Genomic DNA, 17,705 nt, shown 5'->3' on the forward strand with positions numbered 1-17,705 from the left:
TGCAGGGTACACAACGTAAGCAACATGCAGACTGTACCAGATTCAAGTAATCATCCCAAGGAAACGTTCATAGAATGACGGGCTATTTCAAAATATGGAACGAGTTGGTCAGTGGAGGCGTACATATATAGTGATTTCTGTTGGGGGTCTGTAGATGATAAAGGGGGAAGATCGATCCCATGATACGTCGCCCAGCGGGTCCATATTTTTCTGTATTTTTTGGGGCAGCCGCAGGCCAGAAACACCGCAATGTCTGCACCCATACATTTGTCTAGTTCATGGATGACATTTTTAATGGTCCTGTGCGGGCAGGTATCCTCACCCCCAGGGTAGACAAAAAATATAACTCTGCACCATCAGATCCAGCTTACATCAGGGGGCAATTTTTAGATTCTTTAGTCGTTTCTAATGCACGGAAAAGGGCCAATTCCCAAACGTCAGGAGATGCTCTACCCCCAGACAAAGAGGCTAAGTTTATAGACTCCTCTGGAAAAAGAGTAGCCTCCCAAGCTGCAAATTTTTGGCACGTTTCCAAAACCCAAGCACTTTTAGCCTGGTAGGATAGGGCGCATTGGGATGAAATTGAGCAATTGCTCCAATTTCTGCCTGATGAGCACAAATCCAAAGCTCTAGACCTAGTGCAGGAGGGACAGCTCATCTTGAACAATTCCATCAGGTGCACTTTAGATGCAGCTGACACTGCGGCTAGAGCCATCAACACCATGCCTGTTTACGCATTTCAGTGTTTAAAGGAGAGGTTCAAGCTTCTAGCCTTAACACGCCATTTGACAAGCAGCACCTCTTTGGCCCTGTATTAGACTCATCATTAAAAAAGATGAAAACGGACACGGAAGTGGCGAAATCTATGGGAGCCCTTCAGTCACCTTCAGGATGTGGTTCCTTTCGGCTCTCCTTCTATCGTGGAGGGTCCAAGAACACCTCCTCAGACACTACAAAGGCAACAATCAGCCCTCTGCTTCTAAGGGTTTCTTTAGTGGAGGGTACAGAGTCAACAATGGCAAGGGTAGAGGTTCCAACACACGCGCCTCCTCCTCCCATACCAAACAGTGACTTGCCTACACTCCCACCAACCGTTTAACACCTGTCAGGGTGTCTTTCACAATTCCGGCCCGTCTGGCAGTCAATAACTACAGACAAATGGGTACTAGAAATGATCCATTCTGGTTATTGCCTGGAGTTTACCAACAATCCTCCAAACATCCCGCCACGTTCACACAAACTGTCACCAGGCCACTTGCATCTCCTCAAACAAGAGGTTCAGTCTCTCCTTTTAAAAGGAGCTATAGAGCCCGTACCACTGCAATACCATGGGTCGGGCGTATACTCCTTCTACTTTCTCATACCCAAGAAGGACAGTTCTCTCAGGCCTACCTTGGACCTCAGAGAATTAAATCTTTACATACAATCAGACCATTTTCACATGGTAACACTTCAACAAGTGCTCCCACTCCTACAACAGGGCGACTTTCTGTCTACTCTAGAATTAAAGGATGCCTACTTCCAATACATCCCGCTCATCACAAATTTCTCAGATTTGTGGTAGTGGGGCATCATTACCAGTTCAAAGTACTCCCGTTCAGAGTCACCACAGCTCCCAGAGTCTTTAAAGTGTCTGGCAGTGGTCGCTGCTCACCTAAGAAGACAACATATTCATGTCTTCCCCTACTTGGACCACTGGCTCATCAAAGCCAGTATGTATCCAAAGTGTCTCCAACTCACTCACAGGACACTGCAGTTACTGCACCAACTGGGGTTCACAGTCAATGTGTTGAAGTCGCATCTTCAACCTTCCAACACTCAAAACTATCTAGGGGCCACGTTAGATACTCAGAGGGCTCTAGCCTTTCCCAATGCAACCAGAATTTGCAGTATTCAGGCTCTAGTTCACCAGTTTCAGCCCACTCACTACCAGCTCACGTGTATATGCAACTGCTGGGAACGATGGCCTCTTGCATCATGATTGTTCCCCATGCCTGGCTTCACATGCGTCCCCTCCAGAAATGTTTAGCAAGTCAGTGGAACCAATCACAGCGTCTTTTAAACGATCTAGTGTTGGTAAGGGCCGTACTCATCGCTCTCTGCAGTGGTGGAACCCATCAAATTTATCAAAAGGACGGCCCTTCATAGACCCAGTTCCGCAGACAATGCTAACAGCGGACGCGTCCCTCACTGGTGGGGGGGCTCATCTTCAACATCACAGAGTGCCAGGCCTGTGGAGTCAACAGCAACAAACTCTCCCCATAAATCATCAATAGCTGCTAGCAGTGTTTCTAGCACTCAAAGCATTTCAGACTCACCTGGTTTGCAAAGCTGTCCTAGTTCGTACCAACAACATAACAGCTACGTATTATATACGAAAACAGGGGATGAGGGGGGGCACTTTCTCCAACTGTCGCACTTGGCTCAAGACATTGGGAAGTGTGCCGTTCACCACAAAATCTATCTCTTAGCAGAACACCTCCCAGGAGTGAACAATCAGATTGCCGATCTTCACAACAGATAAGAGACAGCAAATCCACAAATGGGAACTTCACCCTCAAGTTCTCCTTCCACACTTTCAAAGTTGGGAGTCCCTTAAATATATCTTTTTGCCACACACCAAAACGCAAACATCCCAAACTTCACCTCCAGGTACCGACACCCACTCTCCAAAGGCAGTGCACTATGGAGGAACTGTTCAGGGATATTTGTGCCTACCTTTTCCGCCTCTCCCACTCATTCCATTAATGGTTCGGAAACTCAGGCAAATATCCCCCACACTGATCCTAGTAGCTCCCACATGGGCCCGTCAATCTTGGTTCACAACCCTGTTGGAGCTGTCACTAGTTCTGCATCAAAACTGCACCTCACATCCAGTGTCTTCACACAGAGCCATGGCGAAATCAGACACCCAGATCCCAAACAACTGAACCTCGCGATTTGGCTCCTGAAATCATAGAGTTTGGTTATCTAAATCTCCTACCAGAATGTATGAACATCATTAGAGAAGCCAGAAGGCCTACTACAAGAGCTTGTTATGCAGCTAAATGGAAACGTTTGTTTTGTTATCCATTGCGATAATAACAACATCAATCCTCTTGATGCTTCAATACAAAATATCATTTGTTATCTGTTACACTTGCAGCAATCAGGGGTAGCTTATACTTCTGTCTGACTACATCTCAAAAGTAATCAAAGTTTTCATGGAAGAACTTAAGAGTTCTCCCACCAAGACTTCCACCTGCCCCAGGGTGGAATTTTAACATAGTCCTCACACGATTAATGGGCCCACTTTTTGAACCCATGCATAAATTTGAACTACAGTTTCTCTCCTGGAAAATCGCTTTCCTCATTGCAATCACTTCACTGAGAAGAGTGGGGAACTACAGGCACTAACCATAGCACCTTTTTCCCAACTTCACAGAGACAAAGTGGTTCTTCGTACGAAGCCCACGTTTCTACCTAAGGTAGTTTCTGCCTTCAACATCAATCAATTGGTTGAATTACCTGTATTCTTTCCTCAACCTGATTCAGTGGCAGAACAAGCTCTACACACATTAGATGTTCGAAGAGCCCTTTTATATTACATTGAAGGAATAAAATCATTTAGTAAAACTAAACAACGTTTCGTTGCTTTTGCTCCACCACGCAAGGGCAACCCCATATCCAAGTCAGGTATTGCCAGATGGATTGTTAAATGCATTAATATTTGTTATGCAAAAGAAAAGAGAACTTTAACAATACACCCTAGAGCGCATTACACTCACAAAATAGGGGCTACTATGGCTTTCTTAGGAAACAACCCCATAGTTGACATTTGTAAAGCTGCAACATGGTCTACACCGCACACATTCACCAAGCACTATTGTGTAGATGTGTTAGTGAGAAAACAAGCTAATGTGGGCAAGGCAGTACTTAGAACACTCTTTCAGACAACTCCAACAGCTACAGGTTAGCCACCGCTTTGGGAGAATACTGCTGTATAAGCTATGCAAAGCATGTGATCTACAGCTCACATGCCTCGAACGGATAATGTTACTTACCCAGTAAAGCATCTGTACTTGGCATGGAGAGCTGTAGAATCACATGCACCCTCCCTCCTCCCCGGTCTCCTGTAGTTGTTGCAGTTTCTCAGTTTACATACATACGCGTGGACATCTCTATTCTTTACTTACTGACTCCATTCTCGCCCTCTGCGGTAAAACAATCTAACAATGGAGTCGATGCCCATGCGCACTATCACCTAGAGGAGGAGTCACCTACCTCGTGACTGGAAAGACTTCTTCGAAGAAAAACATCTTGCAAACATCCGGACCCAACACTAGATGGCAGGAGTATGCAAAGCATGTGAATCTACAGCTCTACATGCCAAGAACAGATGCTTACTGGGTAAGTAACGTTATCCTTACTTCTGCTGCACTGTATAGCATCGTCAGAGCTCATTCCCCGTCCCCGTTCAGTAGTTGAGTCCTAGGTAGCCTGGGCATTTCTTATTTTAAGGCCAGCTACCTTTCTTTTTTTTTAAATGGAGATTTACTTTTTGGTTTAGCTTCTTTTTTGATAATGTAGTCTGAAGTGTGATGTGTGTCTCTTGAATTTGCTTGCTCTTCTGATCTGCGTTCTAACCGTTCTTCCCTCTCTGAGTTTTTTGATGAACCCTGAAAGGAACGAGTATCAGTATCCTGTTACCTGTCAGGTTTTTAAATATTATCACGATTTCTACGGTTATATTTCCTGTCAGAGGGCTCCTGTTGAGGAGACCCACCCCTCGATTGTGATGTATTCTGCTTTTTTTGTTATTGTTTATTATCCCATTTCTGTTTAAAAAAATCTGGTGTTTGCTTTGAGTAGTCCTTTTCAGGATTACCCAATAATTGTGGTTTCACATGTCTAGCTCCCAAGTTAGCTCTACCCAGCAAAGCATAGGTATCTTAGCTACTTTTTGGTAATCCGCGTTCCTGTTGTGCAAGAGTGTATTTCCTCAAGCGTTGGCGTATAGCCACCACTGCTGCATCCCCTTTTATGTTGGCTAACATCATTGTTGATACCTGGGCAAAATTGCTTAGCCATTTTATCCCTAAGACCAGAGCAGGTTCTGCCCCATACTCATTCTGTATTTGTTTCAATACCTCTGATATAACTGCAATTGAGGGGGGTACCATGTGTTCTGGTGTAGACGGCAGCGAAGACTGTACCCCATGTGGTGCAATCCTCTATCGGGGGATCTATTCCCATTGTCCAACAGATTGTCAGTATTCTCTGTTTTTTTGCGGACCTGTGTGTGGAAACATTTCCTCAAGCTGTGCTATTTTCTGTGCTATCCAAAATGGCATTTGCTTACGTTTAGGGGGTTTTCTTCCCATAATCCCGTTCAGCCTTAGTGGGGTGGTTTTAGTTGTGGTCCCTTGTATTTGACATGCTTGAGTTCCCCTTGTGGGTTGAAGTGTGATTGTTCGCATAACTAACTGTTCGCATAACTAACTGTGTAAGATTTCTGTTTAGCTTTATTATTTCTTTGTGAAGTGGACATAAGTCTGCTGATGGTAATGTATCAATTTCTGGATGCGGTGTGGAAGCAGCTAAGATTGGCAAAGTTGCTCTGTCTCTGCTGAGCGGACCGAGTCCCACTTTTTCTTTGGTATGTGGGAGGGCACCTTTAAACCAATTTAATTGCTCTTGGTAAGTTAACAGGACTTCTATGTCCTCATATAGAGAATATTCTTCAGTGGTTCATCTTCAGTATAGGTGTGAAACGTATGTGTATGTGCATCTGCAGGTGGAAACTTAACCCAATAATAGAGCACCTCTGTTCTGAATGCTTTATGTGCCTCAGTCATGAAGGTAACAGTCCCACCTAAAGCAATTCTCTTAAATGTTCAAAGCACCTTCCTGCTCTTCTTCCCCTGCATTTGCAGCGCCGTCCTGGACAGACATTGCAAAAGGAATTTCAAGGAAATAGAGATAAGGTATGCTTGAATATACCTACAGCCAATATATAGGGTATACCTACTCAGCTGTGGCGGATATTCCCTCCCCACTCCAGACATCTCTGTGAGTACGGGTTTCTGAGAAAGCATGGCTGAATTACTCAGATTTTACTATTAACTAACGTTGGGCGCCATGTTGTGTAGTTCCTATAAATCTATATAGGATATGCGTGTTTAAATAACATAACCTAAGGGATTGGTGTTCAGACTGATTCCAGACACCCCCTAATGTTATGTTAGTCTGTAGACCAGCTAGCTCACAGTGCCACTATAAGCCCCACAACCTTAGAAAGGAGCGAATAGTTTCTGACAACTATCAAACATGACAACCCTGACCCCTCAGGAACCATTGAAACAGTATCGTACTTTTCGTTCAGTCACTCGTTCTCACTTCCTCCCAGAGAGATATACAGGATAAATGATGGCGACGTTTTCAATAAACATTTATTGAACCAGTGTCATTCTAGTATAAAATACGTGTGCTGCAACAACCATTAGACGTAAACATATATATACATTTATAAGATCCAAATGAGTAAATAAAAGGTAGAATTCTACCATGGTGCTAAAACAGAGAATATATGCAGATATATATATACATGGCAGTATTCATGCGTACTCGTAAGATGCAAATCCTAACTAAGTGAATCTAGCGTGTATGTAGGTGTATAGCCAAGAATCCCACTAGGAAAGAGCCAACCCCATTACCTGTTGTGAGAGAATGAAGGACCCCGTCTTGGTCTCTAGTTAGACACCCCACGAGGGATGTCTGACCGCTGCATGCTGGAGTGTCTGCATGCAGAGACTTCAGCATCTCATGTCAGCATGGAAGCTTCTCCTCTGGTATGCCCAGTAAAGATGTGGTACATTTATACCCAAGAGGTACCCTCAGGGGATCTACCAAAAATGGTACTGTGGGCCTGTAGTTCAAGGATGACGATAGTGGTGACTGTTGTACAAAGTTATTATACAGAAGATGGTAATCCTGCTGTGCTATACTAAGAATCCTCATGCATAATAAATGAGGCTTGTTTTCGAAGAAAACCACACAACATTTATTCAGCACATAACTAGGTAAAAGGTCAGCGCCAGAACCAGTATCTAGAGCAAGGTATGACAAATGTATGTAAAAGGTTGTGCATCTACTTAGACTTATATTGGGGTACATTGGGGCTCATAACAGCTGCATCATTTTGCCTTTTGTTTTTATGCTTCACAGCATCCTCAAAAATAGTTTTTGCTGAAGCTGTACACCATCGCCTAAAGGCATTGGCAAAGCCAATAGATCCCAAAGGCGGGTGTGTTGGCTTGGCCAGTTCTTGTTTATTTCCCCCTTGATTGTGTGCTGATGAACCCTTCTTTTGCCCTTTCCCACAGTGGCTGAAATCTTTATCTTTACCTTAATATTCTTCCTTTCCACTTTCCTCTCTGCACACCCTTGACCTTGTCTTCTGTACCCAGTGTTATTGTTCTTCATCCCTCTTATTCCTTTTCTCTGTTAAATGCCCGTAACTTTTCATCCGCTTTACTACCTTTTCACTTTCTTCCTTTTTTTGGAGTTCTTATTTTTTAACGTTCTGTAAAATTCCCCCACTCTCTTTTTTAGTACTCCTTCTAGATCTTAGTTCTTTTCACTAACTTCTGGTCTTTTTGATTCTTTTTTTCGTGTTGGTAAACATATGTTCTTTATCGCCCCTCTCTGTCTCCATGGTCTCACACACTCTTGTGTCTCTCTCTGCTGTTGTCAGACGTGGTGTTCCGAGTGGACGATGGCTTGGTCCCGGCCCATAAGCCTCTGCTCATCGCGAGCTGTGACTGGATGGTCGCCTTGTTCCGTGGCTACTTCAGGGAAAGCTTCACCGAGGAGGTAAGTTGAGACCCCCCAGAGAATGATGTTGAGTCCAGTTTTCAAAAGCTGGGATCTTACCCAAAGACTGTTCTCTGATGTTAGGCACATCTTCTACTGGCTTCACTGTGATTTATCCTCCACGGGGAGCTCCTGTTGTATTAGATCCAGCATGCTGGCTTGTGCACTGGGTGACATATAGGGGACTGTATCATCCCTTGCTTAGTTTGCTTCTCTTCCTCTTCCCTCTCTATCACTCTTGTCCTTGTTAACATGGAACCTTCATTCAAGATCAAGATTTGTGCTTTTATAATTCGTTTATAGACCACCAAGACCTTTTCATTCTACTCATCTTGTCTGCATAATGTGGTCTCTTCTAGGGACTTTCAACCACCCCTGTTCATGGATTGGTTTATTGTTGTGCGTTTCACGTTTTTTTTAACCCACCACAACATAAAGCTTGAAACTCCCACTACAGACATTGGCTAGCTTCACTGGAATCGTGTTTACATGGGATCGTGTTTACATAGGCTAGCTTCACTGGGATCGTGTTCACTGGGATCGTGTTTACATGGGACCGTGTTTACATTGGTTAGCTTCACTGGGACTGTGTTTACATTGGCTGGCTTCACTGGGATCGTGTTTACATTGCCTAGCTTCACTGGGATCGTGTTTACATGGGATCGTGTTTACATGGGATCGTGTTTACATAGGATAGCTTCACTGGGATCTTGTTCACTGGGATCGTGTTTACATGGGACCGTGTTTACATTGGCTAGCTTCACTGGGATCGTGTTCACTGGGATCGTGTTTACATTGGCTAGCTTCACTGGGATCGTGTTTACATTGGCTAGCTTCACTGAGATCGTGTTTACATTGGCTAGCTTCACTGGGATCGTGTTCACTGGGATCGTGTTTACATTGGCTAGCTTCACTGGGATCGTGTTTACATTGGCTAGCTTCACTGGGATCATGTTTACATTGGCTAGCTTCACTCTGATCGTGTTTACATTGGCTAGCTTCACTGGGATCATGTTTACATGGGATCGTGTTTACATTGGCTAGCTTCACTGGGATCTTGTTTAAATTGGCTAGCTTCACTGGGATCGTGTTTACATTGGCTAGCTTCACTCTGATCGTGTTTAGATTGGCTAGCTTCACTGGGATCGTGTTTACATTGGCTAGCTTCACTGGGATCGTGTTTACATTACCTAGCTTCACTGGGACTGTGTTTACATTGGCTGGCTTCACTGGGATCGTGTTTACATTGCCTAGCTTCACTGGGATCGTGTTTACATGGGATCGTGTTTACATGGGATCGTGTTTACATAGGATAGCTTCACTGGGATCTTGTTCACTGGGATCGTGTTTACATGGGACCGTGTTTACATTGGCTAGCTTCACTGGGATCGTGTTCACTGGGATCGTGTTTACATTGGCTAGCTTCACTGGGATCGTGTTTACATTGGCTAGCTTCACTGAGATCGTGTTTACATTGGCTAGCTTCACTGGGATCGTGTTCACTGGGATCGTGTTTACATTGGCTAGCTTCACTGGGATCGTGTTTACATTGGCTAGCTTCACTGGGATCATGTTTACATTGGCTAGCTTCACTCTGATCGTGTTTACATTGGCTAGCTTCACTGGGATCATGTTTACATGGGATCGTGTTTACATTGGCTAGCTTCACTGGGATCTTGTTTAAATTGGCTAGCTTCACTGGGATCGTGTTTACATTGGCTAGCTTCACTCTGATCGTGTTTAGATTGGCTAGCTTCACTGGGATTGTGTTTACATTGGCTAGCTTCACTCTGATCTTGTTTACATTGGCTAGCTTCACTCTGACCGTGTTTACATTGGCTAGCTTCACTCTGATCGTGTTTACATTGGCTAGCTTCACTGGGATCGTGTTTACATTGGCTAGCTTCACTGGGATAGTGTTTACATTGGCCAGCTTCACTCTGATCGTGTTTACATTGGCTAGCTTCACTGGGATCGTGTTTACATTGGCTAGCTTCACTCTGATCGTGTTTACATTGGCTAGCTTCACTGGGATCGTGTTTACATTGGCTAGCTTCACTCTGATCGTGTTTACATTGGCTAGCTTCACTGGGATCGTGTTTACGTGGGATCGTGTTTTCATTGGCTAGCTTCACTGGGATCATGTTTACATTGGCTAGCTTCACTCTGATCGTGTTTACATTGGCTAGCTTCACTGGGATCATGTTTACATGGGATCGTGTTTACATTGGCTAGCTTCACCGGGATCGTGATTACATGGGATCGTGTTTACATTGGCTAGCTTCACCGGGATCGTGTTTACATTGGCTAGCTTCACTCTGATCGTGTTTACATTGGCTAGCTTCACTGGGATCTTGTTTACATTGGCTAGCTTCACTGGGATCGTGTTTACATGGGATTGTGTTTACATTGGCTAGCTTCACTAGGATCGTGTTTAAATTGGCTGGCTTCACTGGGATCGTGTTTACATTGGCTAGCTTCACTGGGATCGTGTTTACATTGGCTAGCTTCACTCTGATCGTGTTTACATTGGCTAGCTTCACTGGGATCGTGTTTACATGGGATCGTGTTTACATGGGATCGTGTTTACATTGGCTAGCTTCACTGGGATCGTGTTTACATTGGCTAGCTTCACTGGGATCGTGTTTACATGGGATCGTGTTTACATTGGCTAGCTTCACTGGGATCGTGTTTACATTGGCTGGCTTCACTGGGATCATGTTTACATTGGCTAGCTTCACTGGGACCGTGTTTACATTGGCTAGCTTAACTGGGATCGTGTTTACATTGGCTAGCTTCACTGGGATCAAGTTTACATTGGCTAGCTTCACTGGGATCATGTTTACATTAGCTAGCTTCACTCTGATCGTGTTTACATTGGCTAGCTTCACTGGGATCGTGTTTACATTGGCTAACTTCACTGGGATCGTGTTTAAATGGGATCATGTTTACATTGGCTAGCTTCACTGGGATCGTGTTTACATGGGATCGTGTTTACATTGGCTAGCTTCACTGGGATCGTGTTTACATTGGCTAGCTTCACTGGGATCGTGTTTACATTACCTAGCTTCACTGGGATCGTGTTTACATTGGCTAGCTTCAGTGGGATTGTGTTTACATTGGCTAGCTACACTGGGATCGTGTTTACATGGGATCGTGTTTACATTGGCTAGCTTCACTGGGATCTTGTTTACATGGAATCGTGTTTACATTGGCTAGCTTCACTGGGATCGTGTTTACATTGGCTCGCTTCACTCTGATCGTGTTTAGATTGGCTAGCTTCACTGGGATTGTGTTTACATTGGCTAGCTTCACTCTGATCTTGTTTACATTGGCTAGCTTCACTCTGACCGTGTTTACATTGGCTAGCTTCACTCTGATCGTGTTTACATTGGCTAGCTTCACTGGGATCGTGTTTACATTGGCTAGCTTCACTGGGATAGTGTTTACATTGGCTAGCTTCACTCTGATCGTGTTTACATTGGCTAGCTTCACTGGGATCGTGTTTACATTGGCTAGCTTCACTCTGATCGTGTTTACATTGGCTAGCTTCACTCTGATCGTGTTTACATTGGCTAGCTTCACTGGGAAAGTGTTTACATTGGCTAGCTTCACTATGATCGTGTTTACATGGGATCGTGTTTACATGGGATCGTGTTTACATTGGCTAGCTTCACTGGGATCATGTTGACATTGGCTAGCTTCACTGAGATCGTGTTTACATTGGCTAGCTACACTGGGATCGTGTTTACATGGGATTGTGTTTACATTGGCTAGCTTCACTGGGATCGTGTTTACATTGGCTAGCTTGACTGGGATCGTGTTTACATGGGATCATGTTTACATGGGATCGTGTTTACATGGGATCGTGTTTACATTGGCTAGCTTCACTGGGATCATGTTTACATTGGCTATTTTTCACTGGGATCGTGTTTACATTGGCTAGCTTCACTGGGATCGTGTTTACATGGGATCGTGTTTACATTGGCTAGCTTCACTGGGATCGTGTTTTCATTGGCTAACTTCACTGGTTTCGTGTTTACATTGGCTAGCTTCACTGGGATCGTGTTTACATTGGCTAGCTTCACTGGGATCGTGTTTGCATGGGATCGTGTTTACAGTGGCTAGCTTCACTGGGATTGTGTTTACATTGGCTAGCTTCACTCTGATCGTGTTTACATTGGCTAGCTTCACTGGAATCGTGTTTAAATTGGCCAGCTTCACTGGGATCATGCTTACATTGGCTAGCTTCACTGGGATCGTGTTTACATTGGCTAGCTTCACTGGGATTGTGTTTACCCTTTGCTCTTTCACAGGAAGCGCATCCTTCCTCGCACACACTAGTTCCATTCAGTGCCCGAAGCTACTGAGGCGAGGGCTAGCTAGACAGCTGCAAATGGAGCGCCAGACACATTGAATTTGCCAGTGCCTGTTCTGTGCACACGAGCCTGGCTTTACCGTAGTCATTTAATTCATTTTCCAGGTGTAGTTAGTTCCTTCATACTGACAAGAGTGTCCAGAGCTCTCAGCATTGCCCTTTGCAGTGTTCCAGCTATGCACCCGTGTATGGCGCCCTCTACATTAGAGCATGCTGCAGCGGTCCTAAATCTGAGATATGTCCTAAAGGCTCCTTCATGGACATCTCACAGAAGCACAATTTACATCATAGTGACATTTCAACAACCCTCGCTGTGGCCCTGCTCGAGAAAGCCATACATTGAGGCCACATCCCTGGCAGCCACAGCACGCGCTGTGGTTCGGACATGGCACCATCTGCAGAGCTGGATGGGCCGCGTCATACTGTATGTCGAGAACAATCCCAGCGGGCATTGCTGCGGTCCATGCAAATGTGATTTACAAACAAACTTGTTTATACAAGAAGACGAGAGAAATATGTCACATAATATCTGTCTGTGTTCAAGAATAATATGCATTATTTTATGCATTTACTTATTCCTACACTTATTATGACCTTGTACTTCTCTCATACAGTAATAGAAATAGTTGTTCACATTTAATAATAATATTGTCCAACTCAATGACACTCATGTGATCGAGAGCTGAAGATCGTTCAGCCGTCTCAGTAGCTTGGTTGTTGGTCCTGCATAGAGGGCGTTCCTGTAGTCCAGTCTGCTGGTGACGGGGGCCTGGTGACGGTTTTTCTAGTGTCTGAGGGGATCCATTTGAAGATCCTGTGCAGCATTCGGAGGGTGTTGAAGCAGGATGCGGAGACGGCGTTGACATGCTTGCTCATGGAGAGGGTGGAGTCAAGGATGACCCCCCGGTTGCGTGCGTGGTCGTTGGGTTCTGGGGCTGTTCCTAGCGATGTAGGCCACCAGGAGTCGTTCCAGGCTGATGGGGTGGGGCCGAGGATGAGGACCTCCATCTTGTCAGAGTTCAGCTTCAGTCTGCTGTCCTTCATCCATTCGGCGACGGCCTTCATTCCTCTGTGGAGGTTGGCTTTGGTGGTGTAGGGGTCTTCGGTGATGGATATGATTAGCTGAGTGTCGTCGGCGTAGGAAATGATGTTGAGGCCATGTTGTCGTGCGACGTGGGCGAGTGGTGCCATGTAGATATTGAACAGCGTCGGGCTGAGGGAAGATCCCTGTGGAACGCCGCAGATGATCTCGGTGGTCCTGGAGCGGAAGTGTGGGAGGCGGACGCTCTGGGTTCTGCCGAAGAGGAAGGATGTGGTCCAGGCCAGGGCCTTCCCTTGGATTCCGGCGTCATGGAGGCGTGCTGTTAGGGTGCAGTGGCAGACCGTGTCGAAGGCTGCTGATAGGTCCAGAAGGATGAGGACGGCTGTTTCTCCTTTGTCCTAAGGATCCTGATGTCGGTGGCGGCGATGAGGGCGGTCTCGGTGCTATGGTTGCTGCGGAAGCTGGACTGTGATGGGTTCAGGATGTTGTTGTCTTCGAGGTAGCGGGTCAGCTGTCTGTTGACGATCTTCTCCGTGACTTTTGCTGGGAAAGGGAGCAAGGAGATGGGCCGGAAGTTCTTGAGGTCCTTGGGGTCCGCCTTGGGTTTCTTCAGTAGGGCGTTGATCTCGGCGTGCTGGAAAGGTTGCTGTCTCGGAGGATATGTTAATTGTTTTCTGGAGGTGGGGGGCGATGACTGTGCTGGCTTTGGAGGGGAGGGTGAGAGAGGCCTGGACCCAGGGCCCTCCCTAATGAAGGGGAGGGGTGGTGAGAGAGGCCTGGACCCCGGGCCCTCCTTCATGGAGGGGAGGGGGAGAGAGGCTTGGAACTCAGGCCCTCAGGCCCTGGACGAGTTTAAGCTGTTTTATTTACTCCCCGTTGGCTGGCGGCCCAGCACAAGGATTTTTAAAGTATTAAATGGAAAATCTGAACTTGCTGAGGAAAGACGTGGGCTGAGCTCAGCCACAGAAAACAAGTCAAAGCTGACAGAGTGCGCAGGGCCAGGGAGCCCAGCAGACCAGGAGAGGCGCTAACAAGAGCCTCTGAAGGCTGGGCTAGAGGTGGAGGCCAAAGAAGGGGAGGAGCAGAGAGTGAGGGGGGATAGGGATGGGCAGGGGTGAGGGGCAGAGATGAGCAGGGGGTGAGGGGTAGAGATGGGCAGAGGGTGAGGGGTAGATATGGGCAGGGGTGATGGGTATAGATGAGCAGGGGGTGAGGGGTAGAGATGGGCAGAGGGTGAGGGATAGAGATGGGCAGGGGGTGATGGGTAGAGATGGGCAGGGGGTGAGGGATAGAGATGGGCAGGGGTGAGGCGGATATAGATGGGCAGGGGTGAGGGGTTGAGATGGGCAGGGGTGAGGGGTAGAGACAGGCAGGGCTGAGGGGTAGAGATGGGCAGGGGGTGAGGGGTAGAGATGGGCAGGGGGTGAGGGGTATAGACAGGCAGGGGTGAGGGGTATAGACGGGCAGGGGTGAGGGGTAGAGATGTGCAGGGGGTGAGGGGTAGAGATGGGCAGGGGTTGAGGTGGGATAGAGATGGGTAGGGGGTGAGTGGGATAGAGATGGGCAGGGGGTGAGGGGTAGAGATGGGAAGGGTGTGAGGGGGATGGTGGTAGGCAGGGAGTGAGGGGTAGAGATGGGCGGGGGTACGGGGTAGAGATGGGCGGGGGTGCAGGGTAGAGGTAGGCAGGGGGTGAGGGGTAGAGATGGGCAGGGGGTGAAGAGGATATAGATGGGAAGGGGGTGAAGGGTAGTGATGGGCAGGGTGTGAGGGGTAGAGAGGTGCAGGGAGTGAGGGGTAGAGATGGCGGGGGTGCAGGGTAGAGGTAGGCAGGGGGTGAGGGGTAGAGATGGGCAGGGGGTGAAGAGGATATAGATGGGAAGGGGGTGAAGGGTAGTGATGGGCAGGGGGTAAGGGATAGAGATGGGTAGGGTTGAGGGGTAGAGAGGTGCAGGAGGTGAGGGGTAGAGATGGCAGGGAGTGAGGGGTAGAGATGGGCAGGGGGTAAGGGATAGAGATGGGTAGGGTTGAGGGGTAGAGAGGTGCAGGAGGTGAGGGGTAGAGATGGGCAGGGCGTGAGGGGTAGAGATGGGCAGGGGGTAAGGGATAGAGATGGGTAGGGTTGAGGGGTAGAGAGGTGCAGGAGGTGAGGGGTAGAGATGGGCAGGGGGTGAGGGGTAGAGATGGGCAGGGGGTGAGGGGTAGAGATGGGCAGGGGGTGAGGGGTAGAGGTGGGCAGGGGTGAGGGATAGAGATGGGCAGGGGGTGAGGAGTAGAGATGGGCAGGGGGTGAGGGGTAGAGATGGGCAGGGGGTGAGGGGTAGAGATGGGCAGGGGGTGAGGGGTAGAGATGGGCAGGGGGTGAGGGGTAGAGGTGGGCAGGGGTGTGGGGTAGAGATGGGCAGGGTTGAGGGGTAGAGATGGGCAGGGGGAGGGGAAGAGATGTTCGGGGGTGAGGGGTAGAGAAGTGCAGGGGGTTATGGGTAGAGATGGGCAGGGGGTGAGGGGTAGAGGTGGGCAGGGGGTAAAGGGTAGAGATGGGCAGGGCGTGAGGGGTAGAGAGGTATAGGGAGTGAGGGGTAGAGATGGCAGGGAGTGGGGAGGGATAGAGATTGTGTTGGACCTGGCCCTCTTGGCAGGGTCATCCCTAAACTTTTTGCCTTCCTCCAATACTCTCTCTGACCTGTTTTTGTTGGTTTAATGACTCTGGGCACTTTACCACTGCTGACCAGTGCTAAAGTGCATATGCTCTCCCTGTATAAAGTATATATGTGATTGATGTCCATGATTGGTTCATTGGATTTACTGTCAGTCCCCAGTAAAGTGCACCAGGAGTGCCAGGGCTTGTGAATGCCAATACTGCTAGTGGGCCTGCAGCGCTGGTTGCGCCACCCACAGAAGCAGCCTTAAAATGTGTCTAGGGTCTGCCATTGCAGAACCTGCGTGCAGTCTGGTACTGTCATGCTGGCTGGGCAAGTGCACACACTTGCCAGCCCCTAAAACCTTCCCTTAACTTCATATTAGTCACCCCTATGGTAGGCCCAAGGGCAGGGTGCATTGTAAGTGTAAGATAGGACATGCTCTGATGTGTGTGGCATGTCCTAATAGTGAATTACTGCCAAATTCGTTTTTCACTATTGTAAGGCTACCTGTTCCCTTTAGGCCAGATGGGATGCTGGAATTATTACACTCTATAATCCCAGCAGGCTCAGGGAACATGGTAGAAAATAATGTTTAGTATGCCTGAACTCAGAATAATAAAATACTTCTTTTGGTAAAGTTTATTTTAATATCCTGTGTTTGCAAATGCTACTTTTAGAAAGTTAGCATTTGCTTGCCTAACCATTTCAGCCCGCCTCTGCTTGGATGTGTATCTGACTGTCTGGGTTGTGTGAGTGACAGGGCTGGGGGGATGACAGGTGGTGAATGCAAGGATTACACCTTAGTGGGAGGTAGGAGTTTCCCTGGACTCTTCATCAGGCTGTGCTCTGCCACCACAATGCTGGCTCCGCCCCCCTGGGGAGCGACTGATGACTCAGCCTGCCCCTGGCCCAGGAAGGGCGAAGCACTGTCAACAAGGTACTCCTGGCAGCCCCTGTCCCCACAATGCTGGCTCCGCCCCCCTGGGGAGCGTCTGATGTGCCTGCCCACACACTGAAAGCAGAAGCCAGAAGTACACCCAACAAGTGCTCAGAGACTGAGAGCAGTTATGCAAAGGCCCCCCTGGCCTGTGAGAACAAAAGAAACTCTGTATAAAAGTAGGAGCCCTGCTCCTTGTAAATTAGAATCCGGTTTCCCACAAAGAACCTCTGCCCGACTAGAAGGAGAAGATGACGCTGGAAGTACTGGCCTGCTGCTTGCCTTGCTGAGGAAGAAGAGGAAGAAGACTGTAAAGAGACTTTGCTGCTTTGTGCTTTTGAAACATTTTCCAAGGGCTTGATTGAGCTTGCCCCCTGAACTGAACCCCAGGACCAGTGGGTTCATTGTGCCTTCGCTCACTTTGTCTGGCCGTGTGCTTCTCTGCTGGAGCTGAGACCTTGTGCCCCTTCGCCCCCTCCTAGGGCCGTGACACCCAGGAGCCTGGCAGCCCGTGTCCTGTGAGAGCCTCGCTCTGCTTAGAGTGGCTGTCTTCCCCGTGGACCGGGCCGCCTGCTCCCCTCTTGCCGCCTGCTACTGGAGCGCGTTGTGTGCTCCCTCTCGCCCCTCCCGCAGGAATTCTTAAGCCTGAGGGTGATCGACGCCTCGGGCAGCTGCCGTACGTCTCAAGCCTACCCGGCCGCCCCGCTTCGCCCTTGTGTGCTGAGAAGAGGCCGTGCCGCCCCCTGAAGTGCCCCCAGTACGTGTAGTACTATCGGAGCCGGGCCGCACCTGCCCCCCTGAAGCCGCCGCCGTGACAAAGTCCGAAGGTGCCCCCGCCGCGCACTGAAAGAGTG

At 48.0% G+C, this 17,705-nt stretch overlaps 1 protein-coding gene across 2 annotated transcripts in view; it reads left to right on the forward strand.

The window, feature by feature from the left end:
* Window positions 1-17,705, forward strand: part of LOC144821589 (rho-related BTB domain-containing protein 2-like) — a 453,559-nt gene that overhangs the window by 291,066 nt on the left and 144,788 nt on the right. For both annotated transcript variants that reach the window (XM_078678799.1, XM_078678800.1), the window contains one exon: window positions 7,736-7,854. In XM_078678799.1, the coding sequence (XP_078534925.1) occupies window positions 7,736-7,854 (119 nt within the window). The remainder of the gene's footprint in view (window positions 1-7,735; window positions 7,855-17,705) is intronic.

Source organism: Lissotriton helveticus, chromosome 2_2 (assembly GCF_964261635.1).
Source record: "Lissotriton helveticus chromosome 2_2, aLisHel1.1, whole genome shotgun sequence".
Taxonomy (NCBI): Eukaryota; Metazoa; Chordata; class Amphibia; order Caudata; family Salamandridae; genus Lissotriton; species Lissotriton helveticus.